Source organism: Sciurus carolinensis, chromosome 3 (genome assembly GCF_902686445.1).
Source record: "Sciurus carolinensis chromosome 3, mSciCar1.2, whole genome shotgun sequence".
NCBI lineage: Eukaryota > Metazoa > Chordata > Mammalia > Rodentia > Sciuridae > Sciurus > Sciurus carolinensis.
Window position 1 is genome coordinate 92,348,619 of NC_062215.1, and position 18,471 is coordinate 92,367,089.

Below are 18,471 nucleotides of genomic sequence, written 5' to 3' on the forward strand. Positions count from 1 at the left end.
ACTAGGCTTAAACTCAGATATTCTGATCTCATATAATAATTTACCCATGGAGAACTTAAACATTCTAGTGACAACTCACTTCTGTGTTTGAAAAAAATGAAGATAAGTGTATTAACTTATGAAGATTATTCGGGGATGAAGTAAAATGTGTCTTAACCATCAAAATTACAACAAATATTTTGATTTATTTAGTACCTATAAATTTGAATAGGAAGATATTGGATACTGTGATTCCCTTCTGGTATTGAATCAAACTAAGAAAAAAGCATAATTTGATAAAACCTATGCTCCCTCACACTGTTTTATAAAGGTCCTATCTGAACAATGAGACCTTGATCATGAGTTGCAAAGTGGATGCAGCAACTGCCGCATGCACAATGCCTAGAACTGGACTTTTGGGAATTGTCAGTTACTTTCTGCTTCTCTTCTGCAGTTCTCCGTGAATGTTCTTCCCTTTAGTTATTTCAGTTAAAGTGTTCTGTTTTTCACACCAAATAGCAATTTCTTATGCTTTTTCCTTTTTTTGAGGTACATAAATGAAGGGCACTAAAAAGTTTAAATTCTTTGGATTAAAAAATAATGTCTTTTTCCTCTTTTGCACCAAGTCAAGACTGCATTCTTTACTATCAATGTTTTTTATATATTCAAATTTAGAGTTCAGAAGATACTCATTTGCACAACAAAAGTACATAGAATACTGAATTTATAATTATATGAAATGAAGAATGTACCTCACAGGTTATAATTGCCATGTAATATAATTAAAAGTAAATAAAACATTAAAACCAGAAATTCTAAATATAGCCAAACATATATTGTGCTGGAAAAGTAGCTTCCTATTTGCAACTAAATCTTAGGAAACCAATGTGAATGGACAGTTTCTTGAAGTTCATGTGTGTGTGTAGGTAGGTACATATGTTTATATATAACTAATAGAAAGGGCCTGGGAAAGAAAAAAAATAATTTGTTTTTCATTAAAACAGAGAAAATTTAGGTTTTCAGTTTTCAATGTCACATAATAATGGAGAAATAAACAAGCATATAAATCAAAATGTATATAAATATACTGGGCACAGTGGTGTGTTTGTAAGTCCAGTGACTCACAAGGCTGATGCAGTAGAATTGAAAGTTTGAGGCTAGCCTAAAACTTAGCAAGATCCTATTCAAAATAAAAATGCTAAAGGACTGGTGATGTAGTTCAGTGGTAGAGCACACTCTTGGTTCAATTACTAGTGTCAAAAAAATGTACAAAATATGAAATGGCTATACTTCTTTCCCTTTGGGTGAGTATAGTTAATTAATTTCAATAATTTCATATTAATTGATAAGAACGTAAAGTAAATTCTTTATCCAAGAATATCATAAAGATTTTAGAATCAAGTTGGAAAGTGCAAGATTTTTAGGACTTCAATACACCCTGGATAAAACAGACAGATATTTTAATTTTGTTCCTAACTATAGAATGAGTAAAAATATTATTTTTTTTCAGAGAAATTTACAGAAAAGTACATATATACTTCTATATTTCATAGTTCTATGGCTAAAGTCCTGAAGTAAATTATATTTTCACATAACCAACTATGAGATTCTATGTTACATTCTCAATGTTTAAATAATCTTAGTAAGTTGATAGAAATTCATTTAGATTCTGACTTCAAAATTTTAAAGACACATTGTGATAATATGAAGCACTATTTAAAATATGGTATTAGGACAAAAGCCCCCAATTTTCTAAATGTGCATTACCTATCCTCGTACTGCCACGCTCCATAGGAATGGAGGAATCAACATAAACACCTTCTTTCATGAGGTGAGTCTAATTTTCCAATAGTTTCTGAACCAGTAAATTCATTATTTGCATTTCAAAACAAAATCATAACAAAACATTTGAAAATCCTGCAGGTTTGCATTTGCTATAGAAAAGGCTTTGTAGCCTCAATGATAGTTAGCTTAGCTATACAAACAAACAGGCGTTTGACCCCAGAGACTTTACCTCTCATAAGTGAAATGCTATCCCATAGATAGACACCATTTTGATGAAAATCAATCACATGTCATCTCACAATTTAGCAGCCTTGGGAGTTCTTTTATAACCAAAAGATTTAAGAGCAAGCTGTTGAGGAAATATACTCTACCTTCGCACTGTCTGTTTTTCATGTTTCTCTGAAATCCGGGCTTACAGCGACAGAAAACAGATGTTTTTATTTGATTACAATATGCATCATCTCCACATGGAGTCACATTATCTTCACAGGTATATACAGAGGGAGCTAGGATTTAAAAATATGATCAAAACTAATATAACTCTGATTCCTAAAGCAGGAGTTTATATTTTTTTGACTTGAAATGATATTTATTATTACACGGATAATTCTTTTTAAATGCACAAAATTATGACCTTCTCTGAATTTAAGCCCTCATTTCTTAGAAAGGCATAGAAGTAGATAAAACCTGAGCTCAGTTACAGTAAATATAGTTTAGAGCAAGCTGTCAATAGCTGATATTTACTGCTGTTGTCAAGCCATGAAACCTTTTCAAAGAAGTAATGAATTAATGATTCAAGTGACAGGCATATCTATAATGGTACCAATTATGAGTACTATAGAATTCTCCTAGAAACTACCTAGAGCTGTGGACTTTTATTACTATCCTAAATTTAGTATTTGCTAATTCAGTCAAGGGTACTAACAAGTTATTATAGCAAGTAGGCTAAATCTGCAGTATTATTTTGTGTTTAAAATGTCCATGGCCTGGGTTGTGGCTCAGTGGTAGAGTGCTTGTCTAGCATGTGTGGGGTACTGGGTTCAATTCTCAGCACCACATAGAAATAAATGAATAAAATAAAGGTTCATCAACAACTAAAAAAAATTTAGAAAAATAAATAAAATAAAATGTCACCCAAAATTTCATGTGTTGAAAACACGGTCCCCAATACAGCAAGGTTCAGAGTTGGGACTTTTAGTGAATGACTGGATCATAAAAGCTCTGATTTCATCAGTGGATTAATCCATTTTCAGTGGATTAAACCATTTAAAGGATTAATGCATTGACAGCTTCATAGACTAATAAGAAACAGAACCTAGCTAAAGAAAGTAGTCACTAGCTATGTGCCCTGGAAAGGTTTATCTTACTCTTGTCACTCACTCTCCCCAAACTTTGCTTCCTGACTACCTTGAGCTGAAAAGTTTTCCTCTGCCATGCCCTTTCACTATTATGTTCTGTTCCATCTTAGATCCAAAGGAATGAAGCTGGATTGAAACTTCTGAAACTGTGAGTCAAAATAAACATTCTTCTTCTAAACTGTTCTTGGGAGGTATTTCCATCACAGTGATGAAATACTAACAACTACAAGCAGGTTGTTAAAAGTTTTAGCCTGGACATATCTATGAGAAATAACATTTAAGTGTGTAGTGTACTCTGATAGTTATGGAACACATCATTAGTGCAGAGTAAGAGTTATTTATAATTTCCAGTAGAGCAGTTTCAGTTTCATTGCTTTATTTTCCATTCAGAAAAACATTTTAGAATGTAATTAAATGAGATATATCATATAATATTGCATCATCTCCGAGTTGCTTAGAGCAAATTTTTGAGAATATGAGAACTTTAATTATCAGAGTTATAAGTACTTTAATTCCCACTACTTATTGAATAATTTATAATTAATGAAAATAAACTAATGGGATGATACTACAGTTGAGATATACATGATCATGTTCTGGTGGCATTGTTTTATTACCCAGTGATGAGAAACCTAGAGGCATAAATGAGAAGAAAACAAAGGTCCAGAAGTAGGAGGTGTTTTGTAACACTTTTGTAAGCAACCTGATTTTAGTCATAAAAAACTATTTTTTAATATGGAAGATCAAGTACAAGCATTAGTTAAACCTGCAATTATTATATATAGGTTCTAATAATTCACACATGATAGCACTTAACTATAGAAAATACTGACATCATCTTTAAAAATAACTCAGTCTTTTATTAAAATCTTTTTAAACAATGCATAAATTAAGACCTTTGCTATCATTCAACCAAATATCACTGTAAATTCAAAGATACTAAATTTACACTTTATAAAATGAATCACTAAAGGATCTGCATTTCTTCACTGATATGAAAATCTAAATTTGGTTAAAGTCCTAGCTTCGACTTTTACAAATATGTTCATTGCAAAATCAACCTTTACCATGCTTTCTGAAATTAGCTTCAGTGTGATGTTGTTTTGCAAAGGTGATAACTTAAGCATGTACAAACAGCCGTCTTCCCCAATAATAGTAAAAAGAAATTTAGTCATGTTTAAGCATGAATTGACCTTGTGAGTTCCTCTACTTTAACAGAAAACAGACTCACTTATTCTGCAGTCTTGCTCATCTGACCCATCCCCACAGTCATCAAGCCGGTCACAATGGAGATCCATGGGGATACATTTTTTGTTACTGCAAGTGAACTCGTCCTTTTTGCATGGTCTCACTTTATACATAACCTTACCTACAGAGTCATTAGAAAGGTGATTACTGCTTCATAGAATCAAAACTAATTTATTGGACACATAATATGTTCAAGATTTTACTATGAAAATGCCAATGAAATACTACGAATATGTGAATCTACGATCCTTTATTTTAAGCTCTTGGTGCTAAACAGTGATGAGAAAAATCTGAACCTTTTGGATTTTAAAAAAAAATGAGAATTTATCTTCCCTTTAGTAAATAACTTCTATTTCTACATGAAAATGTTTGCATATTCACCCTAAGTGGGATTTTTTTAAAAAGTGATATAAATTGTCTCAAATGTGTTTAGGTCTGGTTTTTGCCTCCAAATAATTTTGCTGCATTCTTAATTAGATACAATTTTTGGTATTAGAAACATTTTGAATTTCAAAATTCTGAGAAAGGGATTATGGTCACATATAAACTATATAATCCTTCCCCTTCAGTCAACTGTTTTAACAAGGAAATATTTCTAAACCATTAAATTGTTTTTCCCAGGAAATCAGTACTTTTGTATTAAAGTGCCTAAAGAGACTATGGATAAAGCCACAGAGATCTACTTTGTAAATACTGTGATATCTTAGTACAGTGTTTCCATACCCTGTGAGAAAAAATATTCTCAGGCATGCCACATGGAAAATTTTTCTTTAAAAAATTTTAAGCCCCCAATTCATTGTTTTATCTTGTAGTTACTACTAAATCAATTATTTCTCATTAAACAGATTTACCACTACAGTGATCTTCATCTGAGTTATCCCCGCAGTCATCAATCCCATTGCACATTTTCTCAGATTGCAGGCATATTCTATTATTTCTGCATCTGTGGGGTCTTGTGGGTGGGCAAAGAAATTTAACTGAAAAAAAAAGAGAAAAACAAAAATAGCTCCTTTGGGTACCCTGAATTATTAAGAACCTATTTTTTTTCTTTCTTCTCAAATCTATAATCTACCCTTTCTAAAGACTTATTTTAAATATTGCCTATTAATGGATACTAAAAATGTGTGATAATAGAAGCTAATTCAAGTTACTCACATTTACAGCAGAAGAGGGCACAGCTGACGATTTTGAATGAAATAAGAAAGCAAGACACACTTCATGGTATCATTTCCAGTTGCTTATCTTATCTGGCTTCATGTAGTGTACCAAATTAATGTGTTTCTATGATTTATACAAGATGGCAGGACACTTAGCTGTCTCAAAGAGCAATTTCACACAGCATAGAGATTGAGCAGGCACATGTTACAGGATACAAATTGGAAAGTGGGCCATTTAGTAAGAAGAAAAATATCTCAACTGTGTTATATCTAGGTTTCTTACTCTCTATCTGCAAGAACAAATGTTTACATATGTGTTCAAAGTAAGTAAAGTCATCTCATTAGTTTCCAATGTGTGTGAGAGAGACAAAGACAGAGACACTGAGAGACAGAGACTTAGCAATGAAAATGGAAGACAGGGAATTGTATCACTCCTATCACCATCAATTCTGAAGATTTCCATCCCTAAAGCAGGAAATAGGTCTAATTATTCTTCATCTCTACATATGGAATTCTCCAGGGCACTCTCCTTGTTGGCTGAATGTTCTTATTCTCAAATTCTTTTGTTTAGATATTCTCATTCATGCTCACTGATTTGCATGTTGCTGTGCCCTAAAGAATTTCAATCCTCTGTGTAGTTCTGTCATCTCAAAATTGATTATAGGACACACTCTCAGGAATTTCAAATCCCACAAGTTCACCACTCAATTTTTTAATATTATCTTCCCCTGCCTCCCATCTACCCATATATGAACTTTGTCTTGTTTCCATAATGCAGAGTGGCACATCATAGCCAGAAAACTGGAATTGTTCTAAATATGTCCCTATCATTGACCTTCAACTCTAAGTAGTTACTGCATTTTGATGACTTATTTTCTTGTGATCATACACAGCAGTTATAATCTTAAGAGCTCAACTCTTTGTTATCTCTTACAGAGAGATAGCTTTCCTGTCTTTGGTTTCATTTCTTACCATCAGATCCTCATGAAGTTATAACAATAACCAACCAAATACATTGATGTTATCATGTCTTCTATAGTTGTTCTTTACCTTCCATCTGTAATTTAAAATACTTTGCAGGGTCTAAGAGATTTATCATTATCTCGTTCACACCACTCCTACAGATTTACCCCTTGTTCCTTTTCATATTCTTACATGCTTTTATATCAGCTCCTTGTGCATGCCACAATCCTTGCCTGACTTTGCTTTTAATTAAAATCTGGTCTTTCTCCAAGTATATTCCTCCCTTTTAGTTGTTTTAGGAATGTCTCTTAATTTGTTTAAACCTCATGTCACATTTGCAGATATGCTAATTTCCTACCACTGCTTCCAGAACTTTACTGATATTCTATTTTTAAAACTATCTAAAATCAAAAATTCCTATTTCAAGTCCCAAACAAACCTCTCATTTCAACTTTTCATCTGTCTTGTAAATATCACTTCCTCCCTAATTCATTGAAGACTGTCCTTCCCACCTTCTTCTGTCTTTGTTTTCTGCTTTTCTCTCCTTTTACAATTCATTCTAGCACCCTGGATGACTTCGGCATTCACACCAGCAATCATCTTAGTTATTGAACAAAATCCTAAAGTCAGATGAACAAAACCATCAGCTCTCCTAATGTCTGCATCTGGAAAGCACAAGGAAGTTGCAGATCATCAAACTTCAAGGTCACCTGACAGCACCTAGTGTGGACACTTACTAGTGCCACCTGGGAGGCCTGTATGTCCCTACAGCTATGTGATTCTTCTACCTTTCACAAGGCTCAAATCTGCATTCTCACCAAATCTACATTGTCTGCAACTTCACTACAATAAACTTTTCCCTGTTGTATGAGAACTTACTTTCTACTGCACACATGCACACACACACACACACACACACACACACACAAACACACACACAAAAAAATTAAAACATGGGAAATTCCTAAATATCTTATTAAGTAATTATAAATTAACCTCTATTTACACATGATTTATCAACTAATTTCACTATTTTTAATAACAGGAATAGGGGAATGATTTACACTTATTTAAAAGTAATTTTTTCCAATTGGTCTGGAACTGTTTTTATCCAACATCCTCTGGAACCATCTCCTCTTTCTTGAAATATGTTAGTTCCCTGATGTCTCTGCTGCTATACCTTTCTGTTTTTGCTAATCATCTCATATCAGTCACTCTCTGGCAATTCATATTAATTTGTTTAGTGGCACTCGATCCTCTCCTTGTTTTATAATTCACTCTCACCCAGCATAATCTTTAGAAATCCACAGTATTTATTACTTTCATTTATTATAATTACACATTTGTATCAGTAGACGGACTATTTCCTTTAAGGAAATTCCACACCTCTAATGCCTACTTGAAATCTCTACCTGAATGTCTCCTCAAGTGTATCGTAAACCAATCAGTTAGCCTTTATTTGCAAAAATCTTTTTCTTTTCTTAAATTCCCATTCAATTCAAATATGCAAGCAAATCCAACCTACAAATTGTCCTCCACCATGTCATATCTCATGCATATTATGTAATCTAATTTATTTACTCTTTTATATTAACTTCAAATCTGCCTATATTTTGCCATCACAGTCTTTACTCATCTTAACCCAAGCTACAAACAGAGCTTGCTAAGAGTACTGCAAAGTGTTAATTGGTCTTGTCCCTTTCTAGTCAATATTTGTAAAGCACAACTATGTGCCTACTCTGTTTAAATGGAGATGACTCTGCTTTAGAACATTCATACCTTGATGTCTGTCAGGGATTGGACATGGAATCTTACAGATACCAAAATCTGCAGATGCCAAAATTCTTATAGATAATGGTGTAATATTTGCATATATCTTACCCACATTCTACTTTAAATCACCTCTAAATTATTTACACTATGTAATATAATAAAAATGCTATGTAAATTATTATATACAGTATCATTTAAAGATTAAGACAAGAAATTGTTCAGTAAAATTTGGTAAAATAATTTTGATAAGCGATGCATTGGATTAGAAGAAATGGAACCCATGGACATAGAGGACTGTCTATTTTCAAATGCTTTCAAGCTAAATCTAAAAATATCTACTAAGACTCACTGGGTTCTAGGTATCTCTGTGTTACTTTAGTTTCATTCTAAATCAGTATCTACCTGCTTTGTACTCTCCAAGAGCTTTCAGTTCCTCCATTAAGAATTTCTCCATTAAGAATGTTCCATTAGGCTAAAGTTTGTTCTGCCTCAGGATCTTTACACATTTTATTTCTTTTGTCTGCAACTTTGTTTTATACCTGCAATCCTTGTTGACCTGCTTGGTAGCAATATATAATTCAGACTGAAACTTGGTTACTATTTTCATGTTCCTAGAGTCAACAAAATACTTTGTTTCATACTTTTATCAATTACTTTTGTTGTTCTTCATGATATGTATCATGTGTTATAACTATATACATTTGGGATAATCTTTCACTAGATTTTAAGCTCTGTGATATCAGAGTCCATGTCTGTTTCTCTCATTATATCACTGAAATTAATCATCATCTATAGCTTTAACAGATATTTATTGAATGTATGAATGATACCTTTCCCCTGGCTAACACTCAGCCTATGGTGGTTTTAGTCTACATCCCACATAACTGTAGCTTTCTGAATTCCCTTTCAGGCAGAGTTCATCTATCCCTTCTGCCTTCTTTGTACTATACCTTTTAGTTAATTCTATCATTGCTGGAAATACAATGTATGGAAGTTATTGCTATTTGTCCAACCAGGTTAAAATTTCCTTGTCAAAAGAGAACCATGTGTTTTTCATTATTTACCCAAATTACTTAGCATATTCTGTAGTACATAGCAACTTTACTAAATGTTGACATGAAGGACTGAGAGGAATGTGAAAAAACGGTCAGATTTTATAAGGTCGTCTAGCTACACTGTATGGTATTCCTCTGAGAGTAACTTCCTGACATTGGAAATGGTCCCACAGGTATGATTCTCAAGTCCCATAGTTTAATGAATTACCAAACACTTCCTCTTCCATTGGTTTTTGTTGTCATCTATAACAGAGAATGGAAAAATTATATACACATGTATTCACACATACAGATGTATGTATACATCTAATAGCTTACATAGCTTCTGGGTTGATATTGATAGATAAGTTCTCATATTTTTGATATATTGTGCTTCAAAAACAATATAAACTCGTGATTCTGTAAAGTCTGTTTCTGACATTATCTAAGTAAATTTAGTCATATCATTCATGACTAAGTTTGGAAAAAGTTCTCTAAAACATTGTGTTTTCCTCTTAAATCTTTTCAAAAATAAAGCTACCTCCTTGTTTTTTAAAGCTACCTCTTCTTTTTTCCAACTGAAACATCAGTAGTCATATTTCATCATCTATCAAAATGTATTATTTGTCAGGAGTGGTGTCAAGGGACTCTAAAGGTTGAGGCACGAGGATGGCAAGTTTGAGTCCAACCTTAGCATTTTAGCACCTCAGCAAGCCTCGGTCACAAAATAAAAAACAAAAATGGGGATGTGGTTCAGTGGTGAAGTAACCCCCCCCCCAAAAAAAAAAAAAAAAAAAGCAAAGAAGCAAGCACCTGATTCACTCCAGGTACTTACCTTTAGCTTGAAGCACCTCACAGAAAAATTAATTCAAGTGCATAAACCCTTGATATAACTTCTTTAATTCACCTGATATTCTACTTATTTATATCAGAAATGACTGTATCCTCTTTCAAATTAAAGGTTAAATTAACTTTCTTATTGAGAATGGGTAAAACGAATAAGAAGAGGGACTAAAAAGAAGTTTATAAAAATAAAAGAAATCCTTTACTTGGTATACTTGATTGAGTACTTTTATTTGTTCATTGCATTAATATATGCCTTACATACTTCAGACAAAAGTGACTTGAATTCACAGAAATTACAAATTTTTTTAAGATTTGGAAATTTCAGGATTTCTGCCTAACAATTGTGATTATATATGCTATAACTATCTCTATTTCTGTCTCTATTTATCTATTTATAACTTCTCTGAATAACTTCATTACTGGGTAACTTGTGGTAATATGTGATCTTGTTATGCACATTTTTCCCATTTTATTTCCTACTAAATATTTTTAGCTCAAAAACATCAGTTTGGTGTGAAGCCAAAATCCCCATACGTACCTTACTCAATTCAAAAGGTCAACTACTCCAAACTCTCCCAGATAAACCACAATCTATATTTGAATAGTGTTGACATGTGTCAGCTTAGACTTAGGAGGGTTGTCTATAGTGATGAACTTTGAACAGGTAATATCTTTACTACCTGGATAAAAGCTATGTCTGTGGTTATACTTTGTATATCTAGCCCCAAGGCTGCAGAGTTTGTGGTTCCACCTCAGCACTTCATTTATTCACACCAGTGCATTCGATCAGGAGAGGAGAGTGCAACCTAGAGCTATGTGAAATGCCATACCACACATATCAGGGGCTTCATCAGAGTTGTCTCCGCAGTCATCTTCTCCATCACACACCCAGAAATGCAGTTTGCAAAGGGAATTGTTGCAAAGGAACTCATCAGCTCTACATATATTTCCTCCTTTATTTTAAAATTAAAGAGACAGAGAGACAGAGAGCATTAGTAATGCCAGACAACAGGAAATTCAACCCTCTAATTCTTTTCTGGCTTCCTTACATGTTTGCTGCATAATACTAGGAACTGGTAATGATCAGTTTTCTTTTTAAAGGTTGTTCTTGTTTTATAATGAAAATATTTTCATGTTTCATACATATCACATTTTGTTTAGAGAATAGTGAAAGATGTTATCTCTCAACTCACAACATTTTATCTTATTGAATGTAAATAAATTAGGTTTTAAAAACTAATAGTTTTGTAATAAAAATTTCTGTTATCTCCTAGTTAGAAAAAGCTAACTTTTTCTAACTTGAGCTACTTGGTAATTTGGATGTATATGAAATAAATCTGGTTTATTAAAAATTAAGAAAATATTTTTGATGCCATAGTGATATAATTAATTTTATAAAAACAATAACATATGTTACAATAGAAGCATGATCAATTTATAAAGTCATATTTTCAAGAAGTACCTGGAGAAGGAACACAAAGTTGGGAATTTAGAATTAAGTTAGATAAGACTGCTCTCATAGTATTGCACTATTTAATTTCACATGTAAAATAAGAGGTGTGAATATCCTGGGTTAGTTGGATTCCATTGACTTAAGGGTTTAACATGTGAACTTGGGGTTGGAGAAAAAAAGTGACCAATCTTGTAAGCCTAGAAAATACCCAGAAAGAGTCATTGTTCCTCTCGTGAATGCACTTTGAAGAAATGGATGTACCAAGAATCAGAATGTCAAATACCCATCCTTTCTGTAAGTTTTGACTTGCTACACAAATATCTAATTCTCTTCCAGTGACAAAATGTCTACTTATGAAATGACTACTTTAGAATGAAAATACTACCAGTAGTGTTAGGATTTTGGAAATCAAGATAAAGTAAAATACAAAGCCTAGAAGAAAAAAAAAAAATGAAGGTGGGGAGGGGGTTGCAGCAATTCAGTAACTTGATTTATAGAAGTTACATTTGCAAACTCTTAAAATGATAGGCTCCTCCTGACCTGATGGCTAAGTGAATGAGGGTGGCAAGAAGAGTGAGTAGTCAGGCATGTTATGCAATTGGGGGGGTTTGTTTATGCCAAGTAAACATGTTTTGGATTGCTAGCAATTGTTTGGACCATTTGGTATATTCAATATAGTGCAAATGGATAAACACTTCTGAAATATAGGATAGGGTTCCACATTATACATGTGCAAATCAGAATGAACAGAATGTCATTATTTGAAATGTAGAAAAGAACACAGAAGAAATCATCACAGTAAGACTGAGTAGATGAAACTTAAGAGAAAATCTCTTGGAAAGATAAATTCTCCACACAAAAGAGAATAGGAAACAGTAAAGAGAGTAGTTAGAGAAATATTTGAAAAGAGTGGCATCAGATAATACATGGAAAAAGTGTTTTAATGTACATTTTAATAATGCTGAAAGCAGGTTTAGTGAAGTGGTGGAGGGTTTGGTGGAATTATTGTAGTTGGTATTTGAAAGAGATGAATAAGAAGTCATAGGGAATGTGGACGTCTCTTTTCAGAAGTGTGACCATAGGAAATGGATGAGAGGAGAAAGTCTCTCCAGTTGCTTGAACCTGATTGTGTGTAGGTAAACAAATGCTGGAATGCATTGAAAGGCCTCTGGCCTGACTCAGCAGCCAAGATAAATTTCAAAACACAGTAGAAGCAAAGGTAATTGATATAATGAATTCCCCAAGAATCTAGAGAGCATAAAGGACTCACCATTTAAAGCAAAATAAAGGATTGTCCATAGACTTGAAGTGTAAAAAGTCTTAGGACTTTTAAGAGGAAGGAAGGGAGAAATCTGAGACTTGTTAATTTGGTAACTAGATATTGAAAGAAAAAAATCCCAGGATTTTTATTACTAAGCTGAAGTCATGAAATAAGGGAGATAGAAGTGTTTTGGTGATAGACTTGAGAAAGAAAGTCAACTTTTAAAAAGTTTGATCTAGTTAATAGTAAAGACATATTTAGTAAAGACAGATACATGGCTTAGAAACTTGAGTGATAGTTAAAGCTGAGACTAAGAACTTATAGAGATAGTAATTTGAGAAGTTGCAAAAGATTTTCTGCAAAAATGCTTAGCAGAACTGGTATAGCTTACCCTGACATCCCTTAGAACTACAGAGAGAGGTAGGTCCTTGGTGAATGCACCAAAATGACTATCAACATCTGAGACCTCTGATAATCACACATCAATCTGTGCTCTGTTCTTTCAAACTTGAAATGCTGACCTGTATAAGACTATAATCTAAAAATAACCTCATTTATCAATGCCAAACAACACAAAATATTATTGTCTAGCAACTCTTTCTCTGAAAACAATAAAGAAGGTAACATGTGTAAACTTCAGGATTAAAGAAACTAAAGATGAATATCAGTTTGAGATGTTGTCTTAACTTAAAATGAAAATCTACAGACTCTGAAGAACTGTATTTTTTTCTGAATAAAGATTCTAATGACAAAATTTCTGTTCTATTTCACAATGGATTAGATTCAAGCAGTTTATGAATGAACTTTTGACATCCTCTGATTATTTTTGAAAATTCTATTTATAGCACACCACTCTTGTTAAAAGGAAAAAAGTGAGTTCCCTAAGGATTGCATTAGATAACATTATAATTTTCCCCATAGAAGATTGGATATGTCACTGTTTTTATTAAGAGAAATATAAATTAAATCATAATTGTAACAGAAAGGCAAAGGTTTTGTGATACCCTACTAAGAACTTCATATTGTATTACATGTAATTTGCATTTCAAAAAAGGCATCATGGGGTTACTGTTATGCTTTGAGTCACTTAAAATGCTTTATTTTGGAATGTCATGAAGTACACACAAACAATGAAAAAGGTATAATTTAAGGAGATTGACTGGATTAAAATTCCAGTTTTCTAGTGATGTTTTTGATCGGCTCAACAGGAGGTTATTAGAAAAATAGAAAAGTGTATGTTAATTAACAAGGGATGTCTGAATTTTAACTGAGCCCTTACAGGTTCATAGAAATCCGGTCAAGTGCATCATCATAGAAAATAAGCATCTAGAGTTCTCATCTTAATTTGAGTAGAGAGAAGCTTTAATATATGATAATATTTTATAATTTACATAAATAGTTTGCACATTTTTGAGCTCATGACTATTAAAAAGAATACCTTTCAATCTTTTACAGAAAAATTGCCAAAAAGAGTAGAGTACAATTTGAAAGCTCAGGCCAGAGCAAACACTTTCATTGAAAAATATAAATGCTTTTAATTCCTAGTATTTGGTGTTTTAGTCTTTTGAAGAAAAGAAGTAAAACTGACTAATGGAAAAAATGAGCCATACCAATCCTACAGGATTCTTTACTTCCAGGCCCCAATACTAAGCTCTTGTTAGCTCATGTATCAAGATTTGAGATGTATAATAGTGAGAATTGATAGAAGAGATGTTTATTCTGGCATTCCATTTCCTCAAAGCCTTGAAGTATGTTTATATAATACCCTAAGTCACTTTCTGAGAGTAAATTAAATACTAAAAATCTGAATTTTGTCATGAATTAAGACACATCTATATACAGGATCAAGTACTTCAACTACCAAGGTAATTTATTAAAACTTAATTTCCTAGCAGCAAAGAAATCTAAGGAAAATTAGAAGTATAAGTGAAAGGTTTTGACATTTTTGTAAATCACTGAATTAAAGGTTCTTGACTTTCTTTTTTTTTTTTTAAGAATACTTTCAAATTTGAATATACTTCAAATTTTCCACTTTGTCCAGGATATGATCAATAAAAAGGAAGAGCAGATAGAAAGTTAGGAAGTGAAATGAACTCATTCTCTTATAATACTTACTGTCAGGTTGAGTGGGTTCTATGTAACCAGGGAATCTTGAGAAAAGATTGACAGTGGTTACACTTAAATAAGATGCACTAGGCAGTAATGAATATTATGTATTGGAGACCAGTTAGGTGGTTCTAAAAAAGTTAGACAGGAAGCAATGAGAATGAGCTAGACTAGTTGCAGGGACAGAAGTGGGGGCTAGAAGTTATTAGGTGGAATGACATAATTATCATCCCAAAGTTTTGAATATGAGTGGAAGTGAGTTGTGGCTGCCAGACTGTACACCATAGTTGTTGGACCTAAAATTATCAAGTACAAAATGTGAGTGTGAACACTGGAGATGTAGCTCAGCAGTAGAGCACTTGCCTAGCATGTGCAAGCAGCTGAGTTACATCCCCAGTACCACACATACACACACCAAAAAAGTAAGTGTGAGAAGCTAACCAAAACTAGAAACCCTCATTATGGTGTTTAAAGTTTTATTGCTTTCTGTAATATACTACAGATTTTGAAGGAAACTAATATTTCTTCTGAAAGTAACAGTTGATCATTTTGGAGATGGAGATATTATCTCATCATAAACACCCAATCTAATATTAAGAAAGTAGAAAATATTTTTCCTTGAGTGAGCAAACATCTACAGAATAAATATTTTAGATATATTTAAGCAATATAAATGTTGAGTGCAATTTTCAAATGCCTTGCATCATGTTGCAGTATCTAATATCACTACTGTTGACCATGTTCCAAATATTCTGAAATAAAAAGTCTTCTGAGAAACTTTTATAAGCAAGTCATAAGAAATTTTATATTTAAATAGCATACTCAACAATATTAAAATAAAATTGCATAATTTGTGATCATTTCAAGTTTCAGCACACAATTTCTTTGCTTTTATTAATTCTTATTAACTCAAAATAGTAAAATTTACTGCTTTTAATGTGGTGATTTATAACCAAAAAGTTGTTATCTGTCAGGAAATGGTCTTCACAAAGCTGGAAAATAATATATGACAAAATTGAAAATTATCTTCCAGACTTTAAAAAACATTGGTCATTTTCTCAACAATATGTCAAGAAGGAAAGTCGAGGCACAACCTATGGCCTATACATCATTTAGCATGTGAATATGTGCATTCTAGTGTACTAGACATTCTTTCTGTTTGTTTAAAGTTAGGTAAGCAATGTAGAAGATAAGCATAGAAAAGAATTCCGAAACTACTTTTGCAGTAATGACATAGTGGATGTGTTCTCTCTTCTTCGCATATCTCTATTGCTGTCTAGTTTGAAAACACACTTAAGTTAGGCACCCAATAAACTCTTGCATTGGGTTGACTCTGTTATGCATGAATTGAGATTTTATTCTGTCTGAAAATGATCTGGATTTTGCTTATTTAGAAAAAGCCTCTAAGAAAAGGAATTAGAAAGAATGAAATCATCAATTGTCTTAATCCTCTGCCTCTAGCACATACTGTACATTCTACAGGGCACCTTAATTTCCACTCTCTCATTTTAAGGCCCACACACAAAAAAACACCTTACCTCCATCACAGTTCTCTTCATCACTGCCATCCACACAGTCATGAGTTCCATCACACAGCCATCTAATTGGAATACAGTGGGCTTTATTTTTGCATCGAAACTGATCTTCCTTACATTCAGTCACACAATCCATCTGTTCAAATACAAACGGGCACTGCAGTTTTCATTAATGATAATGATACAATCACAGGCACAATAAGCAGTCAGCTTATAATACTGGAGATTTATTATAGAGTGGGATTTATTTTATTTGAGCTTAATGAATATAACCTCTACAAATGACAATGGGCTTCAGTATACAGACAGTCTGAATATTTGGGTATTTGCTGAAATGATTGCATTCAGTGTATCTGTCTAATATTTCAGACAGTGCTAGAATTAAGGTCCTGTCTTTCTACTTTCATTCCATTTGTTTTACCATTCCTACTGCAAGTAATTCAAAGATATTAATCAAACAATAAAAGATTTTTACCTCATCTGAACCATCAGTGCAATCATAGTCTCCATTACATTTCAAAGATGCTGAAATACATCCTCCACTGGCACATATATATTCACTTGATGAGCACGTAGGAGAAGCTGAACACAATTATAAAGTTGATATTTAGATATAGTAAAAGTAATGAATGGTTTGGGAGGTAAGCATATGAAAATATTAATACATGAATGGCAAGAAGGTTAGTTAATATTTAAACTATATTCAACATTTAAAATGTACTTTATAAAATTATTTCATAATATTAGGTATAATTCAGTGATGTAATAACTTATGTCATAAGGATTTAACTTGTTAGACAAACAAAAGTATGGAAAAAACCCTTTATCTCCTCCATCATCTTTATTTTGAAGAGTTAATTTAGTTTAGCAAAATTATAATTTATTTGAAAAGTTGAACCTCATAGTCTCAAATGTCCAAAGATATTATTTGACTTTATGAGACATATGTATGATATTTAAAAGGTTTTAAGAAGTTTGTTGTTTTTGAGAGTTTAAACATAAATACATACATAGATAAGAGAGCCTCTAGAATTTGCAGAGTTATTTTATGAGACACAAATTTAAAATAACAAAGAGATAAATAAGTTGCTACTACTAGCCTGTCTAATTAATGATTATAATAATTATCACAGTTGCTTTTGTCTGTGAGTTTGGGTTTTCTAGACTTGCATTCTCGCCTCAGGGGTTCTGACCTTATGTTAGACCACTAATGGCCAAATGTACTTGTATAATAACTTTGTGGTCTGAATTGCTTAATCCAAGAATGCTAAGAAGCTTTTCCCTTGAGTTTTTATTCCTTTTAATTGGCAGCATTTACGTAGGCTATCTGTATTAATAAAAGCCTAAGAACATGACTGGATTTGATGAGAAAGAAAGATGTGATCAATCGCACTAGGGACCCTGGGTAAATATTAGGGAATGAAAATCTGTGTGTTTTGTTTATTTGCTTCTCTGGCCTAGTCTCTCAAGGTAATGTTTTCATGGTTATGCACAGACTATAGTATGATGTTCCCTGATAATTAATTTTTTAAGATAATGTAATAAAAATAACCAAGTAAAAATTCAAATGTTTAAATAACAGTATATAGAAAGCCATATTTAAGAATAGATATATAAATTAGATGGTTTCTTTCTGTACTTTGGTTTTGCTTCCTGCTTATATTTTTATTTTGGCCCAAGATGTAAATACAAACAATACACTATGCTGCTTCTTAACTGGCACATTGAAATAACTGCATTGTTTTATAACCTTGATTTCCATAACTGAAAACTTGACTTTTATCATACTTACAGTTTTAACATATTTCATTTGCTATTTGGGAAAACAATTCCAAATGGTGTGATAAAATATAGAAACCAAAAATCAAATTTAGCTGAATAATTCTTGGATCCCATACATAATTATCATCTGCCAAAAAAACTTTTGAAACATATGAAGGGCATACCAATTAATTTATCCACAGATATTTCAG

The 18,471-nt window shown here is 32.6% G+C and overlaps 1 protein-coding gene across 1 annotated transcript in view; it reads right to left on the reverse strand.

Annotated features, from left to right (window-relative positions):
• Positions 1-18,471, reverse strand: part of Lrp1b (LDL receptor related protein 1B) — a 1,852,169-nt gene that overhangs the window by 111,882 nt on the left and 1,721,816 nt on the right. The window contains 6 exon segments of the mRNA XM_047543195.1: positions 2,136-2,270; positions 4,354-4,491; positions 5,222-5,347; positions 10,974-11,096; positions 16,502-16,634; positions 16,974-17,080. Coding sequence (XP_047399151.1) covers positions 2,136-2,270; positions 4,354-4,491; positions 5,222-5,347; positions 10,974-11,096; positions 16,502-16,634; positions 16,974-17,080 — 762 coding nt within the window.